Raw genomic sequence first — 19,636 nt, 5'->3', positions numbered from 1 at the left:
GATTTTTTCAATAGATTTCTCACGAACTGTAATAAATTAGAATATTTTCAATAGATTGGCATACTCACTTTTTCACTCCAACCTCATGTTATTGTTTGAAATAATTTCAATCTTAATTCTTCTCACTCACTGCTATCAATTTTAAGAATTATACGACTCATTTCAGTGTTATAACTAGTAATTTGGCCCGGGTGATGTCCAGAATCATTTCAATTATCAAATATATTATTATTCATAAATGTCATAATTGAATTAATTAGCTTTCTGTAATATACCGTGTAGTGGAAAATTGGAAAATGAATGTCATAACACGATAATTTTTTTTTTAAAGAAATTCTAAGGAATTAGGAACGAAAATAATGATTTCATGGAATTGAGGTAAGCAAATGTTATTACTTAATAAAAGTGTTAGAGATCAAAAAGTTTGTATATGTCTTTATGGTTACATATAATTATAAGACTTTAATGTTTTACTTTGAAACATTAAGCATTGGAATTTTAGTGGATTAGTGATTAAACTCTCACATTTCATTTCAAATGTTATGTGTTCAAATCCTAGTAACTACACATTGTCAATATTTTTTAATGAGATTATAAACGTGTATTATAAGGTTTAGAAGAGTGACATGTGACACAGTTCCTTCGATTGGAACGCCTTTTAATATATTTGTATAGACTATATGATATTTAATGGCTAAAAACTACATGCAAACATAAAATCATGGAAATTTCATCATAATTAAACGAAAATCAATTTTTTTTTTAAAAAAACTTACTAAATAATTCCAACTTATATTACCCATTTAGATAATTTCTTCGAACTCCATTTGAAGACAACTCCTTCATAGATTTGCGGTTTTTGCATGCGGTCTTTAATTCTCCTTCACTTTATAGATCGAATGATTTACACCTTGGTTGTATCGAGGGACTACAGTAACCATGCTTCAAATGCAAAGAACATTAAGATCAAAGGCTTAATTTCTTCATAAAACCCACATGCATGAGTTTTATAATTTTCGTTGTTGCTAAAACGATGATTTGAGAAGATAACAATTCAAGATGTTGGAGTATAGTTTTGATAGATAATATATGGCTTTAAAGTATAAATTAAAAACGTATCTACTTATGAATTAGGGAAAGGTAATTTGATTTGTTTGAAATCTCTAAATTTTAGAAGATGAGTACACGTATTTTTTGGACTTAAATTAATTTTTGGAGGTTTTTGCTGGGGAATCGAAGAGGAAGAAGAATGGTGGTTGGGAATGGATAATTGTTCATAAAGAAGTTTAGTATATGGCACATCAATATAAGGAAGAAGAGGAAGAAATAATCTATCTCATTTAAGTCCCTGAATAATCTGAATATAAACAATTGTATAAGTTTGCTATAAAGTGTAACAATTTATAAAGTACCGTATATAAATCTTTATATAAAGAATTGATAATAAAGTATGATATCTTATTGTTGCTTACATTGAGGTTATATAAAAACAAATACAAAATTTTAAACACATTACTATGGTTTTTATTTTTGATGTATATACATAACTAATTATCAAGTTAAAAAATTGATTTATTTTTTTAGTTTTTTGATGCATAATGTACGTACTTGATATATGATGTATGCTTTTTGATATAGCCGAAGAAAGATTTTGTGGACTGTGCTACATTACGATAAGAAAACAACATTATTGTTAACTCATAAGAGCCCTTTACTGGATATATCTAACAATACGAAATCTTAATAAATTTGTCTCTGTTTTTTTAGACTGAATTAGTCCGAACCGAACTGAACTAAAATGAATATGTCTAAACTAACTGAACTGAAATGAATGAAAACTATGACTGGAGACTAACTGAACTGATCTAAACTGAACTGAACTGACTTGAATTGAACTGAACTGAAATGAATTTGTCTGAATTGAACTGAATTTATATTAATTCAGTCCAAAAGAGTTATTGACTTGGTGCAGGAAATCTAGATCTCAATTCCTTCGGAGCATCTTAATGAAAGATATATAAATGAAATATATTATCTATTTAATAAATTAACTCACATGTTTTTTAAAAAAAAAAAATGATGGAAAACGTAATAACTCTTTACTGTGATGAAATTATATTTAGTACATAGGATTAATTATAATATTTTCTTAAATATTTATGAACTCTACAACATATTTTTGGGAGAACTATCATAAAATCTTAAATTTATTAATCCCATGCAATTTGCACGGGTCAAAAACCTATGCTAAAAAATTTTCAATCAAATTTATTATCAGCATATATTTTGTCCACTCACACATGAGAACCATGGCATTAGTGGGACTATACTTTTTTTTGTATGTAAATAAATTAATATAAACATTTAAATTGACTATAAGAATAATGGCATAGAATTTACGTATCTATGAGACAAGTTTTACCGCTAATACGTTAGTTAAAGTTAAATAAATGACCCTAAGCAAGTCCATTTTTTTAGGGTCCATCCTAAGAAAATAAGAACAATCATACTACTAATTATACATAATTTATTAGTCATAATCTTGCAGCACAAGGGTGATCATAAGCCAGTTTTTTAAACTATTCTCATTACAAGATTCTAAAATTTTAAATCATAAGGCCATAATAAATATTTCAACCTAAAATTCTGAGATACACCTCATTCACGAATATGTTTCAATATAAATATAGAAGTTTGAGATTGTTCTACAATACAATTCTAAAAATCAAAAAGAATATGGAAAAGTATAGGTCATATGGTGATTAAGAGATAAAAGATAAATCAAGACAAAAACTTGTCATATATATATATGATTTTCTTGAGTGATTGTCTATTTAAATCTTTTACTTAGAAATTGAGAGATAACCTCATTTATCGTGATGAAAATCATGCTATATAAAACTTTGAGATTGCTCTTTAATACAATTCGAATAATCATATCATACAAAAAATAAAAATATGTAATGAGATAGTTTAATAAGAGAGAGGGGTGAAAATTGTTGCATGATTGAATGTCAGTAGTGGTTTTATATCGTGTATTAGTAATATATTTTTGAACTTAGTTTAAATGAGAACGCACATTTTTGAATATTAAAAATGTACTAATTAAATATTATTATTAATAATATAGAAGTACATTATTCCGATGAGAACACACATTTTTGAATATTAATAATGTACTAATTGAATATTATTATTAATAATTTTATATTATTATTAATAATATAGTACTACATTATTCCAACGCACATTTTTGAACTTAAATATCTTTCATTATACATTATTAACAAATAAAATGATTGAATATTAATAATATACTAATTGAGATGAATCAAACAAGATCCCACATGACTATATTTTTTTCTTATAAATTAAAAAAATTAAAAAGATTCTCTCTAAGTATGAACAGTGTCAAGATTCTAATGAGGATGATGAAAAACAGAGGGAGTACTATTCAAACCATGATTTTAGGAGAAACATCCTAAAATCTTAAATTTATAAACAAAGTATTCCCCCACATTTTAATGTGTTTTTTTGTTTCATTTACTTATTTATAAATGTATATATCACGAGTACAAGATTTTTAAAGTTTAAAATGTTGTAACAAAGGATATTTATATATATTAAATATAATTTTACATTTTATATTCTTTTAGCCTTAACTAATTAAATGAATTCTAATAATTACGGATGTACTATATATCGAATAAAACAACTACTTAATATACGAAGCAATTTCCGTACATTATACACGACTCTAAATCATTTCTACATAAAACCTCCCGTGTATTTTGCACGTGTGAAAAACTAGTAAAACTTGTAAACAAGGAGCTAATTCATGTAGCACAAGTAAGAGCAAAGTATTAGGTAAGGATGTCAAATGAAAGAAAATTGTCTTCATTTCCTCACTAATTGTAACAGCCCGATTTCCGAGCTGCTAGCAAAACACACTTAAGATTCACTAATCACAATCAACGCTTAATAAACTTCGAATTTAATATTTACTCTCAGCGGAAACATAACCTATAAAACAATCTTGGACCTATGGGTTATGGGCCCACAAAACAAAATCCTTTATATAAGACTTCAATTACATAGTCCTTTAATCTCAAATTCCATGGCAAAAGAATACTCTACATTGTAAGTAATTCTAAATAAACTCTTCTATATACAAACTTAAATATCGGACTTTATCCCATAATACACAATTCGAATCATAACTTTGCTCTCAACTCGATTCTGGCTTCCAACGCAATTCTGCAACAAAGTTTGACTCTGCCACCCACCAAGTGACAAGCCACAGTAATGACAAAACTATCAGCAAAGATGAGTACACACTGTCTAATAGAAAATACAAGTTTATAAGAAAAAAATATAGTTTCACAAAATCATAGTTATATTAACAAATAATAATCACCTTCAACTCCGTTACTATAGTTTCACAAAATCAAATCGTTTTGCATGAACGCGAATGGAGAGGGGTACCACGCTGTACCAGCTGTCACCAAACTATTGAGTTTCGTCACCCCACCTTTTATTTTTCTGCTTGCAAGACTTAACCGGACATGTCCTATAACGCCAAGAATAATTCGCCCTTCCTGGAAGGCAACAGTTAGGGGCTATACCCGCCCTAACTCGGGTGCATGTTCACGCCTCACTTTCATATATATAATTTAAGATTTTTAATGATCCATACTTTAATCTAGCCTCAATACTCAAAGTTCTTATCAATTCATCCTTAATACTCGGAACTCTTATCAACTCCTTTCAATTACCCTTACTTTGATAGTTGAGAAGATTTAGGATTTTATACTTGAAACTGGTTTTTAACGTAATAACTTTAATTGAACTTAACCAATTATGTCTTAGAGACTTAAATAATACTTAGACATAAATTTTATCGAGAGATTACTAATTATCCATTACTACACAAGTACATGTACTAAACACATTCGATTTAGAAGCATAATCGTAATGACTTAGTGTACAAGTGTTGTTTAGGTCAAATAAAACATATCCAATGAACCTTAGCATGCTATATCCATGTTATATACTCAATATACACATAATAAAATACACATCATAAGTGAATTCATTTCATAAACATGTTTTACACTAGAAAGAAACAATCACCTAACTATAGGTAGGAAAATCTCTAGGTTGAAACTAAACCAAGTGTGTACCTTCACTAAAGGTGCTTAACTCAATGAAACTTATTAATCCAATTGATTACTACTCCTATAGCTTCCCCTAAATATGTAAAAATGCTAAAGATCAGTTTAAACAAGCTATTAAAACATAAATAACTAAGCTAAGTACAAGAGAGATGCAAAGATGTACTTACATCAATCTACTTGAAGTTTTCTACAATTTCCCAAAGCTTGAAAACTCGACTAAAAGCTTGAAACACTAAGGAATTATGTCTATAAGAGTTGTATGGAAAGAGAAATAGGTGTTGAAGAAGAATATTTAGGAGAAAAGGACGAAAAACCATGACACCCTTTTATAGGGCCTGTTCTGGCGGTACCTATGGGGGATGGAAACCTCTTCTGGGTGAGGTCGGTTTCTTGGATTTTCTGGGTGATTCTTATTGCATATGTTAGCTTGAGATGTTGGCTTTCATGCATGAAAAGATCTTTAAGAGATCGACACTCAAGCAGCTGCTAAGAGGCTTTCTTTGAGGATAGGTCTGAACTGATATTTCAGGTGGGCCAGATCTTACTATGTAAGGAATTTACCTTATTGAGCCACGTAATTCATGGGCATAAATGACCATTATAACCTTAAGACATCCCAAGCATGTCATATATCAATTTTAGTTAGAATCTGAGCACGGATTCAACCCCGAAAGGCTCTTTAACTGGAAGTTCATCGCTATGTGATGAAACGGTCTCTATGGGATTTTCATAATCTTAAAGAATAAGCTCTCAAGGATTTCTAACTTGTCTATTGGTTCTCAAAGCTTTCTTAACCACTAATAATGATAGTGCTTATCCTCTTTGACCTTTCTTAACCATTAAGAATGATAGTGCTTATCCACAAGCTTTCTTAACCACTAAGAATGTGAGTTCTTATCTACTTACTTTCTTAACCATTAAGAATGTTAGTTCTTATCCACTTACTTTCTTAACCACTAAGAATGATAGTACTTATCCTTTTTTGTCCTAGTATGATGTTGGAGAGAATTCTAACTACTTAAAGGATCAAAGCCTGATGAAGACTTAATATATCTAACAAAATATTTGAACCTGCTTAAAAATTCAGGCTATTATACTCTACCACCCTTAAATTAAGTTTCGTCCCCGAAACTTCAAAACATAAACTCATAGATCAACCTTAAGTATCTATATATCAAGCACTACATCCTCCGATAGTCCTTACTAAACTTCTATGAAAAGTTCACAATATTCCCAACAAATAAATTTCAAATATCCTCAAATTACAACTTCGAATTCCATACTCTTATTCCCCAAAGTTTTACACAAATCTAGACTCTTAGTCTTATTCTATAGCTCAAAACTTGAACTCTAATTACCCAAGTAACATATACACATTCCCAACAATCTTTTACCCCGCTATGTGGCTAACTCAGCGCACGGTCGCAGGGTTGCTCTGATACCATTTGTAATAGCCCGATTCCCGAGCTGTTAGCTAAACACAATTAAGATTTACTAATCACAACCAACGCTTAATAAACCTCGAATTAAATATTTACTCGTAGCGGAATCATAACCTATAAAACGATCCTGGACCTATGGGTTATGGACCCACAAAACAAAATCCTTTAAATAAGACTTCAATTACATAGTCCTTCAATCTCAAATTCCATGGCAAAAGAATAATCTATATTGTAAGTAATTCTAAATGAAATCTTCTATATACAAACTTAAATCTCGGACTTTATCCCATAATACACAATTCGAATCATAACTTTACTCTTAACTCGATTCTGGCTTCCAACACAATCTTGCAACAAAGTTTGACTCAATATAATTAGTAATCTCTCGATAAAATGTATGCCTAAGTATTATTTAAGCCTCTAAGACATAATTGGTTAAGTTCAATTAAAGTTATTACATTAAAACTAGTTTGAATTATGAAAATTCTATATCTTCTCAACTATCAAAGTAAGGGTAATTGAAAGGAGTTGATAAGAGTTTCGAGTATTAAGAATGAGTTGATAAGAATTTTGAGTATTGAGGATTAAAGTATGAATCATTAATAATCTTAAATTATAAATATGAAAGTGAGGCGTTAACATACACCCGAGTTAGGGCGGGTAGAGTCCCTAACTGTTGCCTTCTAGGAAGGGCGAATTCCTGGCGTTATAGGACATGTTCTGTTAAATCTTGGAACCAGAACAGTAAAAGGTGGGGTGACGACGCTCAATAGTTTGGAGACAGCTGGTACTGCGTGGTATCCCTCTCCATTTGCGTTCATGCCAAACGATTTGATTTTCTGAAACTATGGTAACTGAGTTGAATTTGATTGTTTGTTATTATAACTATGTGTTAGTTTTCAAAATACACCTAAACTTGTATTTTGTATTATACAGTGTGTATTCAGCTTTGCTGATAGTGTTGTCATTTCTATGGCCTGTCACTTGGTGGGTGGCAGAGTCAAACTATGTTACACGATTGTATTGGAAGCTAGAATCGAGTTAAGAGCAAAGTTATGATTCGAATTGTGTATAATGGGATAAAGTCCGAGATTTAAGTTTGTATATAGAAGAGTTTATTTAGAATTACTTACAATATAGATTATTCTTTTGCCATGGAATTTGAGATTGAATGACTATGTAATTGAAGTCTTATATAAAGGAATTTGTTTTGTGGGCCCATAACCCACATTCCCAGGATCGTTTTATAGGTTATGTTTCCGCTGTGAGTAAATATTTAATTCGAGGATTATTAAGCATTGATTGTGATTAGTGAATCTTAAGTGTGTTTAGCTAGAAGCTCGGGAATCGGGTTGTTACACTAATTGACAATTTTATAGATAGACACTTGAATCTCAACAATGAAGGATACACACTACTATTCAAAGAGAAACCAAATATTTTGGGTTCGAATAATCGGTCGGACGAGCATTTATATAATTGCTTATACGGGTGAACCCAAACTAGAATTCTGAGCACCATTATTCATGATCTTAAACAAAGATCATCCCACTCTCTTTCTAACTTTCTCTCTCTAAAAAATAACATCTCACAATCTTTTCCCACATATCCTCTTAACCATGAACAAAAAAAAAACATCCCAACTAATTTTTTCTCTTTCTCTCTTACTTTTTGACCCATCCAACTACTTTTCTCTCTTATTCTTTACTTTTTATTTTTTTGAAATGTAAAAATGAAAGATATTTCATATAAAATAAGCAAAATTAGAGAAAATTAATAAATAGCTGAAATTTTTTTCTATCCAAAATATAGCAAAATGGGTCTCTATTTATAGAGCTCGTTAAAATAGAGCTATTGGTATTTTTTTATTTTTTTTCACTTTGTATTTTCTAAAATGAAATCGTTGCAAATTTTATAACAATTACTATATTTTAAAATCCAATCAAAATGTGACACTTGGCATCTCTCATCCTACAATATTATTCATCATTTCACTCACACCATGCATTTTTTTTCTCCCAATCACTCCCATTCACCTCACAATCTTTTTTTCAATTGTGATTAAGAGCACTTTTTTCATGATCATCAACTTGATCTTTATTCTCTATCATGAATAAGGATGCTCTAAGAATGACTGTTTTGTCAATTTTGGTATGTTTGGCAGTTTCAAAATTCAAATCAAGGACTTGAGCACTATTTTATCATTAGTGCTTGTGTAGTTCTCCCTGATTTGAAAGCTTCTCATTAGTTGATATTCATAGATGTTCAAACCTAATGATATGAGAATTGTATTTTACATAAATAACACAAAGAATATTTATACAGTGTCAATATACAATCAAGTAGTAAATCAAAAAGAAAAATATAATCAATTAACAAAGTGAAAAGATATAATTAAAACAAAATACTTTGTTGATAAAAATATAACAAATCCTTAATAAATCTGTGTAACATTCTTTTGTCGCTCATTAGTTTTAATTTTAAAAATCTTAAAGAAAGCATAAATAAAATAAATAATAAAAGACGAGTTTGGTTAAGTGGGGTTTGGTTAAGTGATATAGGCTTAATCAACAAAATTAGCTAGCCCAAAAAATATGTCTAATGTTCAAATTTTACCTTTGTTTATGCTCAAAAAAGTTATAAATTATGTTCTAAAAACGTGAGGCAATTTGCTAGTTTCTATGTATATAAAGGGGTCCGCATATAAATCTCTTTAAGTCCTTAAAGAAAAACAAAAAGAATTCCGTTCATAATGTTAACCCTAATCTATTGGCCACTGGTGCTAAAATCTAAACTAGCTAGTTGGCCTAATTTGAAACTGGAATGATAACTCTAATAGTAATAGGACCAAGCCCACAAGATTTAAGTTCATCTTAACCCAACACATTTTCAAGAAACATCTATTCCAATGAAAATTATGAAGAAAATCTTCGATGATACCTAATTAAAGCGAATAACAAATGAAAATAAAGTGGGACTAAGGGCTAAAAACTGATCCAAAGGTTTTCTCACACCAATGTACCATTCAGAAATTTCTTCATCAATTGTTATTTGAGTATTATCCCTCAATCTTTACACCAATAAACACACAGATTCAATTGTGAGTATGGACTTCTGAATTAACTCTAGTAAAAGCCTTACGCAAGTTCACATTATATGGTCTCTCAGTAACAATTATTGAGAGATAAAAAAGTACATGAAAAAAGGTGTGACTAGGGGCGAAAAATGATGAACAAAACCCCTTGATCTACTGTACAATTTGAAAAATTTCTCCAATAATTTTAAGTGTCCTAAAATGACTCCATCTTTACACCTATATATAAACACTCAAATACAATTGTAAGCGCATACGGCATAGAGTTCGAAGTGTGAGTTACTCTATGGAAAAAACAATATCTATTTAGTAGGTAATATGCTCACTAGAAATAGACGTTATGTATAGTGAATCGCAAAAAATATTTCATTAATTATCCATCTCTAGTGGGTAAATTACTCACATCATAGACGTAGCCTTTTCCACACTACCAAGCCCCACCCTAGGACTCCGAAGTTGATGTCTCATGGCAATTTGATATGGCTGATTTGGGAGACTTGCAACTCCAATGCTCTGCCTTAATAACGACTGTCCGATAGTCACTCTTTGGACTATCTTGTTTGGGAAAAAATGAGCTCAAAGAAGTGCTCCTTGTGATACTAATAATATTCTCTGCCATGTGAACAACCAAGTCACCCGTTGAGTAAGACCTAGGTAATATTTTAATGCCGTTGGAATCTGGCGGATCTTCTAGATTCACTTCTAAATGTGAAGATGAGGACCCTTGATCATCAATATCTACTGTTACATGATGATCGTCATCATGATTATCATGTTGATCACCACTATGATCAAATCTTTGGGAAAATGGACCTGAAGTACTATCAAATATGGAGGACATGCTCACACTAGATCCCTGCCTGTGCTCCAAGCTGGATCTGCATATAAGAAGAAGGATTCAATATTATGATTTGGGAGTACTATAATTTATATTGTCTAATAGATGTAAAATTTTTTCGTTTTCTGTACTCTCTCCCATGTGCTGCCTATATTATCGCTTACCATAGTATAAGTAGTAGTCAAATATAGTAGGAACTAGGAAGTTGTTAATTAAAATGCCTATATGGAAAACAAATGCCTATACATTTTTAAATTTATAAATTTTTCTTATTGTTCTAATATTTTTGAAATTCGGGAAATTAACTAGTCACAGAAAACACAACCTCTATAATATAGGGTATAGAAAGAAATTCCAACTACTTTGATTTTCATTAAATCTACTTTCTTTTTGGATGCGTACACGAAACACATAACTTGTATGCCCTCTCTAAGAATCTATTAATTGATGGTATTAAATTTCTGAAGAAAATTGTCAAAGATTGTGACGCAGAGAATATTTATTGATAATTTGAAGAGTATTATTACTTTATAGTGTTATGATGTGTCTAATCATATGAAATTTCAAAACTTCGAGACACGGTATAAATTGTCCATGTTCTTAACAATTGTCTAGAATTTTAGTCATGAAAAATACATAATTTTCATGGCTAAGATTTTCAAAATACTAGACATTTGATTGATAGATGACATTTGATGAATTTTAATGTAATTCTTCAAGAAAATTCAATTGATAATGTCTCCTCTAAGGTATACATCTTTGTTTCTCTACATGTACTTTTATATTTAAATTTCTATTCACAAAATATTACATTTGAAAGTAGTAAGAGAATATGATGGAATTTTATGAAACAAAATAGATGTTTGAAATTGGATAAAAATCATCAGACTTTGACATGTTCAAAACTTACCTTATAAATCACATCAAAAAATTCAATATTATTACCATCATTTGTTGTCATTACGTTAGGGTAAAACTTAAAAGTAATCCAACCTGCATATTGGGCAAGTGATATGAGTAGCAAGCCAAGGCGCAATGCATGAAGGATGGAATACATGCAAGCAATCAGGCAAGACGCGCACCACCTCCTGATCCTTAAATTCACTAAGGCACACAGCACACTCAAGTTGCTGATCTCCCTCTTCAAGCTTGTGCATCTTCATCTCCGAATACCTTAGCGACGGAAGAGACTCTATCTCCTCCGCCGCTAGCCCGCGTTCGGCCGCCATACGTAGGCCGTTGCGGTAGTCTATGTTGATGCGACGACGCTCACGATAATGACGTATGACAAAGGCCACACCCGCGGCAATTAGGAAGAACCCTATGTAAACAACTATGATAAGAGGGGTTGACCACCATCTATTGGATTTTTTTCCTTCTTCAGCAGATGCCAAAGCAGGAAAAATAATTAGAAGCACAATGAATAGATTTCTTCTCATTTCTTGTGGAAATAACATTGTGGGGTGACTATAACAAATAAATGTGAGTTTATTAGTTCTGAGTTTGGGTTTAGATCACTTGTTATAAATGAGTTTTGTTGTTATCCGATATAATATCTTTCTTAATTATTGCTAGTTTATGTACCAAAATCTGTCAAGTTGATTGATTTGATGTAGTTGATTAATTTATTTTCTTCAAATGTCAAGGTGTATGATTGGTGGTTATATAATTTATATTACTGGTTAGTGGTCAGTTGTCGGCTTACTATTAGTACTCTTAAACAACTGCGCTCACAAAGTCACAACTTTCTATATTCCAACTTCCAAGAGGTTGTATCATGAACAAGTATGCTACGGTTTGACTTAATTAGTGAATGATGCCCCCTCTTACATTTTTTTTTTTTTTTTTGAATAGATGCCCCCTCTTACATAGGGGCCAATTATACTACATTTTTATCAGTGCAAATTACGGACACCCGTTGAAATTACATACTCCGTCCCTTCCTAATTTATTGTTATATACTTCCTCCGTTTCATTTCACTTGCAATGGTTTGATTTTTATACTATTCACCAACTCTACTTAGTTTATGTTTGGTGATCTATAGTTAAGGAAAAACATATTCATGTGAGATATTGTTAGATTCGTCTAAATGTATATTTTTCGAATATATATTTTTTATAATTTTGATTTATTGGTAATTAAACTTACTGATGGTTGAAATTATGCATTAGCAAGCGTGAAAGTCAAACTGTTGCAAGTAAAAAGAAACAGAGGAAGTATGTGAGATTTTTAAGAAGTGTACCCATTTATCTGAAACTTTCCTTTTTGCTAAGGGTTTGCTCTGCCTTTTTTTTTCTATTGATGTTTGAACTTACACTAATTAAATCCATCTTCTCATTTTTGTCTATATTTTTTTAAAAATGTGCAAAAAGAAGGTTTCCTAAACGTTGTATTTTCAAATAAGAGTATTTGGAATCCCTAACTTCAATGAAATAGTTAGTCTCCTATCATATTATATGTATCAATTAGACCAGTAAGTTATAATATACTAACATTTCGATTAATTAAGTACTATATATCGAATGGCCTTTTAGCTTTTAGGTGCTCTTTTCTTATCATTTGTATCACAAAAAAAATTATCAACAAATGCATGGGGTTGCTGGACTGTTTGGGCATTAGATTGGCATCTCCCATCTGCGTCGCATGTTGAGCAATGTGCGACATAGATGATAAACCATTTGCGTCGCACATTGCTCAGCATGCGACGCAGATGGGAGACGCAAATGCATATTGTATGCAGGGGCGAGGCGTCATGTGCATCGTACGTTGAGTGATGTGTGATGCAAATAGCTCAGCAACTGCGTCGTTTCTTAATCCGACGCAGATCGTGTCTTCTTAATTTGCGTCGAGACCCGTGTCGTCGGATCAATGTCCGACGCAAATGATGGTCTTAGGTCCGACGCAAATCGTTAATTCTGTACTAGCGTATAGCGTATCGAATGGCCTTTTAGCTTTATGCTTTTTTTCTTATCATTTTTATCACAAAAAATTATCATCTACATTTTTCTCTCCTTCCCCTTCCTCCCCTAATCTCTTATCTAAGTAAGGGAACTTGTTCCCTTTTCTTTCCCTTTCTTTCCTTTCTCACATTTTCTCCTATCCAAACAAAATGTTAGGATAGAAGATAATGTGTTGAGGGTGGTGGAAGCTTGCCAAAGCCAAATGTTCTTCTAAATCATTTTATTGATCGATAGTAGTTATTGTCAAAGGACCAACTCAACCAAAAGTTTAAGCTGATGGTTGAGGCCCCAGGAATATATCTATACTCTATCACGCCCCCTCACGCAAGAGCCCTTTGGGCTTGAAGTGTGGATGCAGCACAAGCCTCCCTCATACCTGGCGCGAAATATTCCACTGAGAAAGGAGGGGTAGATGAGATTCGAACCCGTGACCTTTTTGTCATGCTGGCTCTTGATACCATGTCAAATAGAGTATAGATATATTCCTGGGGCCTCAACCATCAGCTTAAGCTTTTGGTTGAGGCCTCAGAAATATATCTATACTCTATCAGTTATGGCATACTATGTGAAAGGAACGGAGGAAAAATGTCAATGTTTTTTTTTCTAAATAATACATGGTTAGAAAAGGTTTATCTCCCGACTAACATTAATTTTGTAATTTGAAGTGGACTTCTACATAAAAGAATATGGATAATTTACTTCTAACTACCTTTTTCTTATTATTCGAACATATATGTGTTGGTAGGTTATTTATATGATGTTTATTAAACTTGGTATTGTGGAGTATAAGAGCAACTCCAATGGTGCTTGAAGAGGGACTTGCTAGCAAATTTCAGAAATATTAAGCCACTTGCCCAACCGTTGGAGTAAGTTGCTGGAAACAATTTAGCTAATGAACTTTGCTCTACAAAGCCAAATTTGCCAAGCCAATTATGTGGGCCCAATGTTGTTGGAGGATGAAGAAAGATATAGTGCGTGGCCTTCACTGTCAATTGTTGTAGCAAATGGGTTTCACGCACAAGCTATTGAAAGGAAACATAAAAGTGTGGTTGGACCCACATGCTACATCTTTGATTTTTCCACCAATGGTTATATTTCAAGCAACTCAATGAATTTGGCTTAACCATTGTTGGGGTTTTGATTTAAAGTGAAGTTAGCTAGAGAAATCTAGGTGGCAACTTAGCTAAATTTCCATTTTGCTTAACCATTGGAGTTGCTCTAAGTGTTGTGAAATAAGAATGAGGATCAATTGGAGTTTTTCAAACTTTACTGGATGCCTCCACACCTAATTGTCTGTAGAAATTCAAAGATTGACTAGAAAATTTTGTGCTCCGCACTCAAGAATTGGTGCCCACTGCCCAGCACATCTTTTGGTGATCCCGCAGCTCTGCCAATTAAGATATCATGTTTCATGTTCTTTTGATGTTCTTTGGTGCGAAACAATACATTTTTTTTTCGAACATTCCTTCTATACTTTCTCATACACTATTAAGAGGGATATGTCATATGTATTTACATGTGTAGAATGTGTGTGAAGAATCATTCTTGTTACCTGCTTGAAAAATGGATTTTTCTTGTGTTTTCTTAAGCAAAACTCAACTTACAAACTTTTGTTCGATTATTCATTTATCCGGTCACTCACTATTATATCTTTGTACATTATAACAGTAATTTGTTATATAGTTTGTACAATATAAAATTCAAATTGACCCTTAAGTTTCATTATCAAAATCTTAACCACTAAATTATATACAACATATCATTTTTTTTTTATCATCTCATAGTAAAATATAATAAATCTCAACATAGTTATGAAAAAGTAATCAAAAACAATTCATTATAAATTTCATTATATGTCTCTTTTTATAATTACCCGGGCATCAAAGTCTAATAATACTTAAAAAAGTTGTAATCAACAAGAAAAAAATGGCTTGAAACTCAAAGAAAACCTGACTTTTGAGGGAGAGAAAGAATTAGGGAGGGGCGGCTATGATGTTCTTTCCTAATGCATATAAACTAGTGATGGCCACTGGTGCGGTCTGGGAGGGCCAGGCCATGGGCTCCAACAAGTCGTGATGAGATTTAACGAGCCAAGACCGGACCATGAAATTCACGAGTTGGACCGGCTGGTTCGCGAGCTAAAAAATGTATTTGTCCACCGGTATGTTACTGGTTTTCACGATTCGAGAAGCGCTTCTGATGGTTCTTAGGCCTAGTGAGCCAGATTGGGTTGGCGGGCCGACATGATAATTTTTTTTGAAATTATTTAATCATTGGAATGATTCATTATTTTCATATATATCTTTAATATAATTAAAATATATACAATTATGAATATTAATGAATAATTTTATTATTTTTGAATTTTATTGAATTATAATATATGCAATTTGATTAAAATCCACGATTTGGTTGAATAAATACTTGGGAGGGTCTAACCCGGTTCATGGGCCAGGCTGGACCAGTTTCGCGGTACAGGTTGGGTGGCTTTAGTAGCGGGCTTTCTTAAATTGGGCTAAAAAATACAACCCATAACCCACGCACCTATTTTATGGTTCGAGCTAGACTGGATCAGGCCTTTTGTGTGCTTGGCCGACACAGTCACGAGATGAGTTAGGCTAGATTACCTTACACTGTTGACCATATCTATCATAAACTCATTCTTCATTTTATAGAGTATCTCTTTGTTTTATTGCCACTTTTTGTTACTGAATACGTAAGTTGTAACACAGGTTGGAACCAACCTCACACCGTGGCCTAATTACCTGTGGGTAAGCCCAAAGTAGACCTAAGCCTTTTAACATCATCGCATGAAGCCCGAAACTTTGGCCAATAAAAAGATATTGAGCACATACACCACTAATGAAGTAGCAAAATGTCAAATACCAACCTAACAATTCAAAATCTGTTTTCTATATAATGTGTCACTTTACTTATGCTGGATAGATAATATAAGAAGTGTTCAAATTATAAAACAAACAAAAAGTTACTCAATTAAATAAGACCTTTGGCTTCTCTTTTGCTTGCTTTTCTTCTTCTTTTTCTCTTTTCATAAATGTGCGCATATATAGGCCTATATCCCCTGTTTTCCAAACTTAATCTCAGTCATGACTACTCTTACTATAATAATTCTAATTGTAGATTAATCTATGAAACTCCTAATTGTTGGGTACATTTTGTAAATGATTTGAGTGACCACAAAAATCAATTTAAAAGGTCAAATTATAATATATCGAACTCTGTACTCTAAACAAAGTACTATACTTTTTTTAGTTATTAAATATATATAAGTTTGAAAAATCAAAACAAAAATTATAATAATCATCCATGAGATAATTTTGAAAGGCACTTCCAATATTAACTGAGATCATAAGCTTATAGTTGAGTTTATTATGAAAAGACGGTTCATAGTTAGACTTATTCTCATGAATTCTTCGTGAACTATGGGTCGCTGAGCACACACATACAATATATATGAGAAAATATATATATAAATAAAGTGGGATATGCAAAAAAAAAAAAAAAAAAAAAAAAAAAAAAAATTGAAAAATCTAACCTGCATACAGGACACGTGAAATGAGTAGCAAGCCATGGCGCAATGCAATCAGGATGAAAGACGTGAAAGCAATCAGGCAATATGCGGAGAACCTCTTGATCCTTAAACTCGCTCAAACACACGGCACACTCTACCTGCTTATCCTCCTTTCCCAGCTCATGCACCAGTTTCATCTCCGAGAATCTCAGCGAGGGAAGTGACTCTATCTCCTCCGGGTATAATCCGGGTGCACGCGGAATGTCGTGGTGGTGGAGGTGGCGTTCGCGGTAACGCCGTACGCAAATTGCGACACCCGCCGCGAATACAAAGAATCCTATGTAGAGGACTATAATGAGAGGGGTCGACCACCATGCGGATTTCCCCTTATCAGCAGCTACTAAAGAAGGTGAGATGACTAGAAGAAGAAGAAAAAGTGATTTTTTTCCCATTGTTAGTTGTGAACAACATATGGTAGGAAAAGTTTGGTAAACAAATGAAGCTTTGTAGTAGTGTTAAATTGTGTTTGGATTAGTTGTTGGCATGTAGTGATATATGCCTTGAGATATGTTGTTTTCTAGGTGTATGTATCTTTGCAAATCTTAGTTGATTAGGTGCCAAATCTGCTAATTTGGATATTTGATAACTGATTAATAGATTATCTACGAATGTTGAGGGCCACGCTTGGTCGTAAGTCCTAATGGTTCACGTTGCTATTGAAATTAATATAAGCTAAAAGCTATTGTATTGATAGAATCTTTAGAAAAGTAGCCAAGGGTGGAACAGTAACGTATCTATCTACAAGGGACGTAGGGGTATTGCAGTACCCTCAATGTTAAATTTTTTTATGAAATTACTTCTATTAAGAAAAAAAATCAAACATACTGTGAATAAGAAAGGCGAAGCACAATGCACTAAACACTTGAACAACAAAAGCAGATAACTAAAAGCATCATAACATTGACACATGACTCATGAGTTGTCATGTCAATTTTTTAGTTTGACCTTTTCATTTAATTAAGTAAAATAAAATCTAGAACTATCACTAAAAGATTACAAAGCAAACTACAATAACAACGTGAAACTCCGAAAAACAAGAGAATCGTGACAGCCGACTTTCAATCTACAATTATTCCTTTTTCTCCAAGAAGAACAAACTATTGTGTCTTTAATTTTTACCAGATAATTGTTGATTGATGAACTTGAATACTTAAATTAGTATATAATTCTTAGATTTTGATAGTTCTTTGTTTACGGTTTAGTTGCCACATTGATAATAATTATTAATGAAAAAATGAATTAATTGACTTGTATAATAAATTGATTATTGTTTATCGGTTTGATTTCATATAGAGTATTTAGTATGCACTAATTAGTTTATTTGTGTGTTAGATATATGAAATAATACCTAGATCACAAAATCAAAGGGAAATTTTTTGACAATTTATAATTTTTATTTGATTAATTACAGTACCCCCGATTTGAAAATTCTGGATCCGCCACTGGGGTGGGGGGAAGTATAACTATAGAACTATGGAACAACTGGCTGCTAAGATTAGAAAGTAATATCGTTATTTCTAATTTTGTAGTCTATATGCGGCGCATTTTCTTAAGCCTTCGTCAATTTATTAGTTAGATTGAAATTATATTAAGATATATATTGGTTATTATGTAGATACTATCTTTTAGGAAGTTTGTTGATTTGTATTGATAGTTTCGTAGTTAGTTAAATATTTTGTTTATCACCAATTACGTTCAAGAAAATCATAACACATCTCATTCTATTTTTTCTGCTTCTCTACATGGTATCAGTATAGGAAATTCTATCTTTTTTCTTGTCTATCATGGTCGATGATGATGTCGTCGTGTCTCCTCCACCACCTAAACTCGACCTGTATTCTCCATACTATCATGGACCCAAGATCGCTCTAGAGATTTTCTCACTCTCAATCGTTTACACGCTAATAATTACGATGATTGGGCGGCTGATATTCAAACAGCCCGTCGCAAGTTCTGTTTTCTTGATGGTACCATCATAGTTCCATCCTCTCTGTGTACCGCAGCCGATTGGGTAGCCCTCCAAGCTATGCTCATCTCGTGGTTGATGAATACCATCACACCGGAAGTTAAAACTTTCATTCCCAAATTTAAAGATTTGCGTCATCTTTGAGAAACTCTTGAAGCCAGGTATGTCGTAGCCAACAGTCCCTGGATTCATCAACCTCATACCCCTCTGTTACCAAGTGTGAACAATCAAAGATGATGTTTGTAACCACTTATTATTCTCATATATATGTTCTATGGCAGGAGTTGCATCGTCATGAACCCTTACATACTTGTTCGTGTTGCTTCGCCTATGATTCCGGTGACCATGAACCTAAATGCCGCGAAGAATGCAAGGTACATCAATTTCTCTTGGGTATTTACTCTCCTTTTTATGCTCAAACTAGGGCTACTATTCTTGCCCTAGAAATTCTTCCTTCACTTGATTGTGTATACCAGATGGTAATAAAACATGAGCGCGTTAGACTCGCGATTCAACCAACTAGTTCTCAGCCGTCTTAGCTGCGTAAGGCTCTCGACTTTTGCATT

General features: G+C 32.5%; 1 protein-coding gene across 2 annotated transcripts; it reads right to left on the bottom strand.

The window, feature by feature from the left end:
* Positions 1-9,867: 9,867 nt before the first annotated feature.
* LOC104891575 (RING-H2 finger protein ATL34) lies at positions 9,868-17,664 on the bottom strand. Of its 2 annotated transcripts, none has more exons than XM_010677288.4 (2): positions 17,069-17,664; positions 9,868-10,591 (listed from the first exon to the last, which is right to left on the bottom strand). In XM_010677288.4, exons 1-2 carry the CDS (start codon positions 17,494-17,496, stop codon positions 10,156-10,158), a joined length of 864 nt encoding a protein of 287 aa, XP_010675590.2. In that variant the 5' UTR covers positions 17,497-17,664; the 3' UTR covers positions 9,868-10,155. The 2 variants fall into 2 exon arrangements, with proteins under 2 accessions (XP_010675590.2, XP_010675582.2); XM_010677280.4 differs by lacking the exon at positions 17,069-17,664 and adding an exon at positions 11,545-12,130.
* Positions 17,665-19,636: the final 1,972 nt, after the last annotated feature.

Source organism: Beta vulgaris, chromosome 1, assembly GCF_026745355.1.
Source record: "Beta vulgaris subsp. vulgaris cultivar EL10 chromosome 1, EL10.2, whole genome shotgun sequence".
Lineage (NCBI taxonomy): Eukaryota > Viridiplantae > Streptophyta > Magnoliopsida > Caryophyllales > Amaranthaceae > Beta > Beta vulgaris.
The sequence above is the reverse complement of the archived record's forward strand: the minus strand, read 5'-3'. Positions and strand labels throughout refer to the sequence as shown.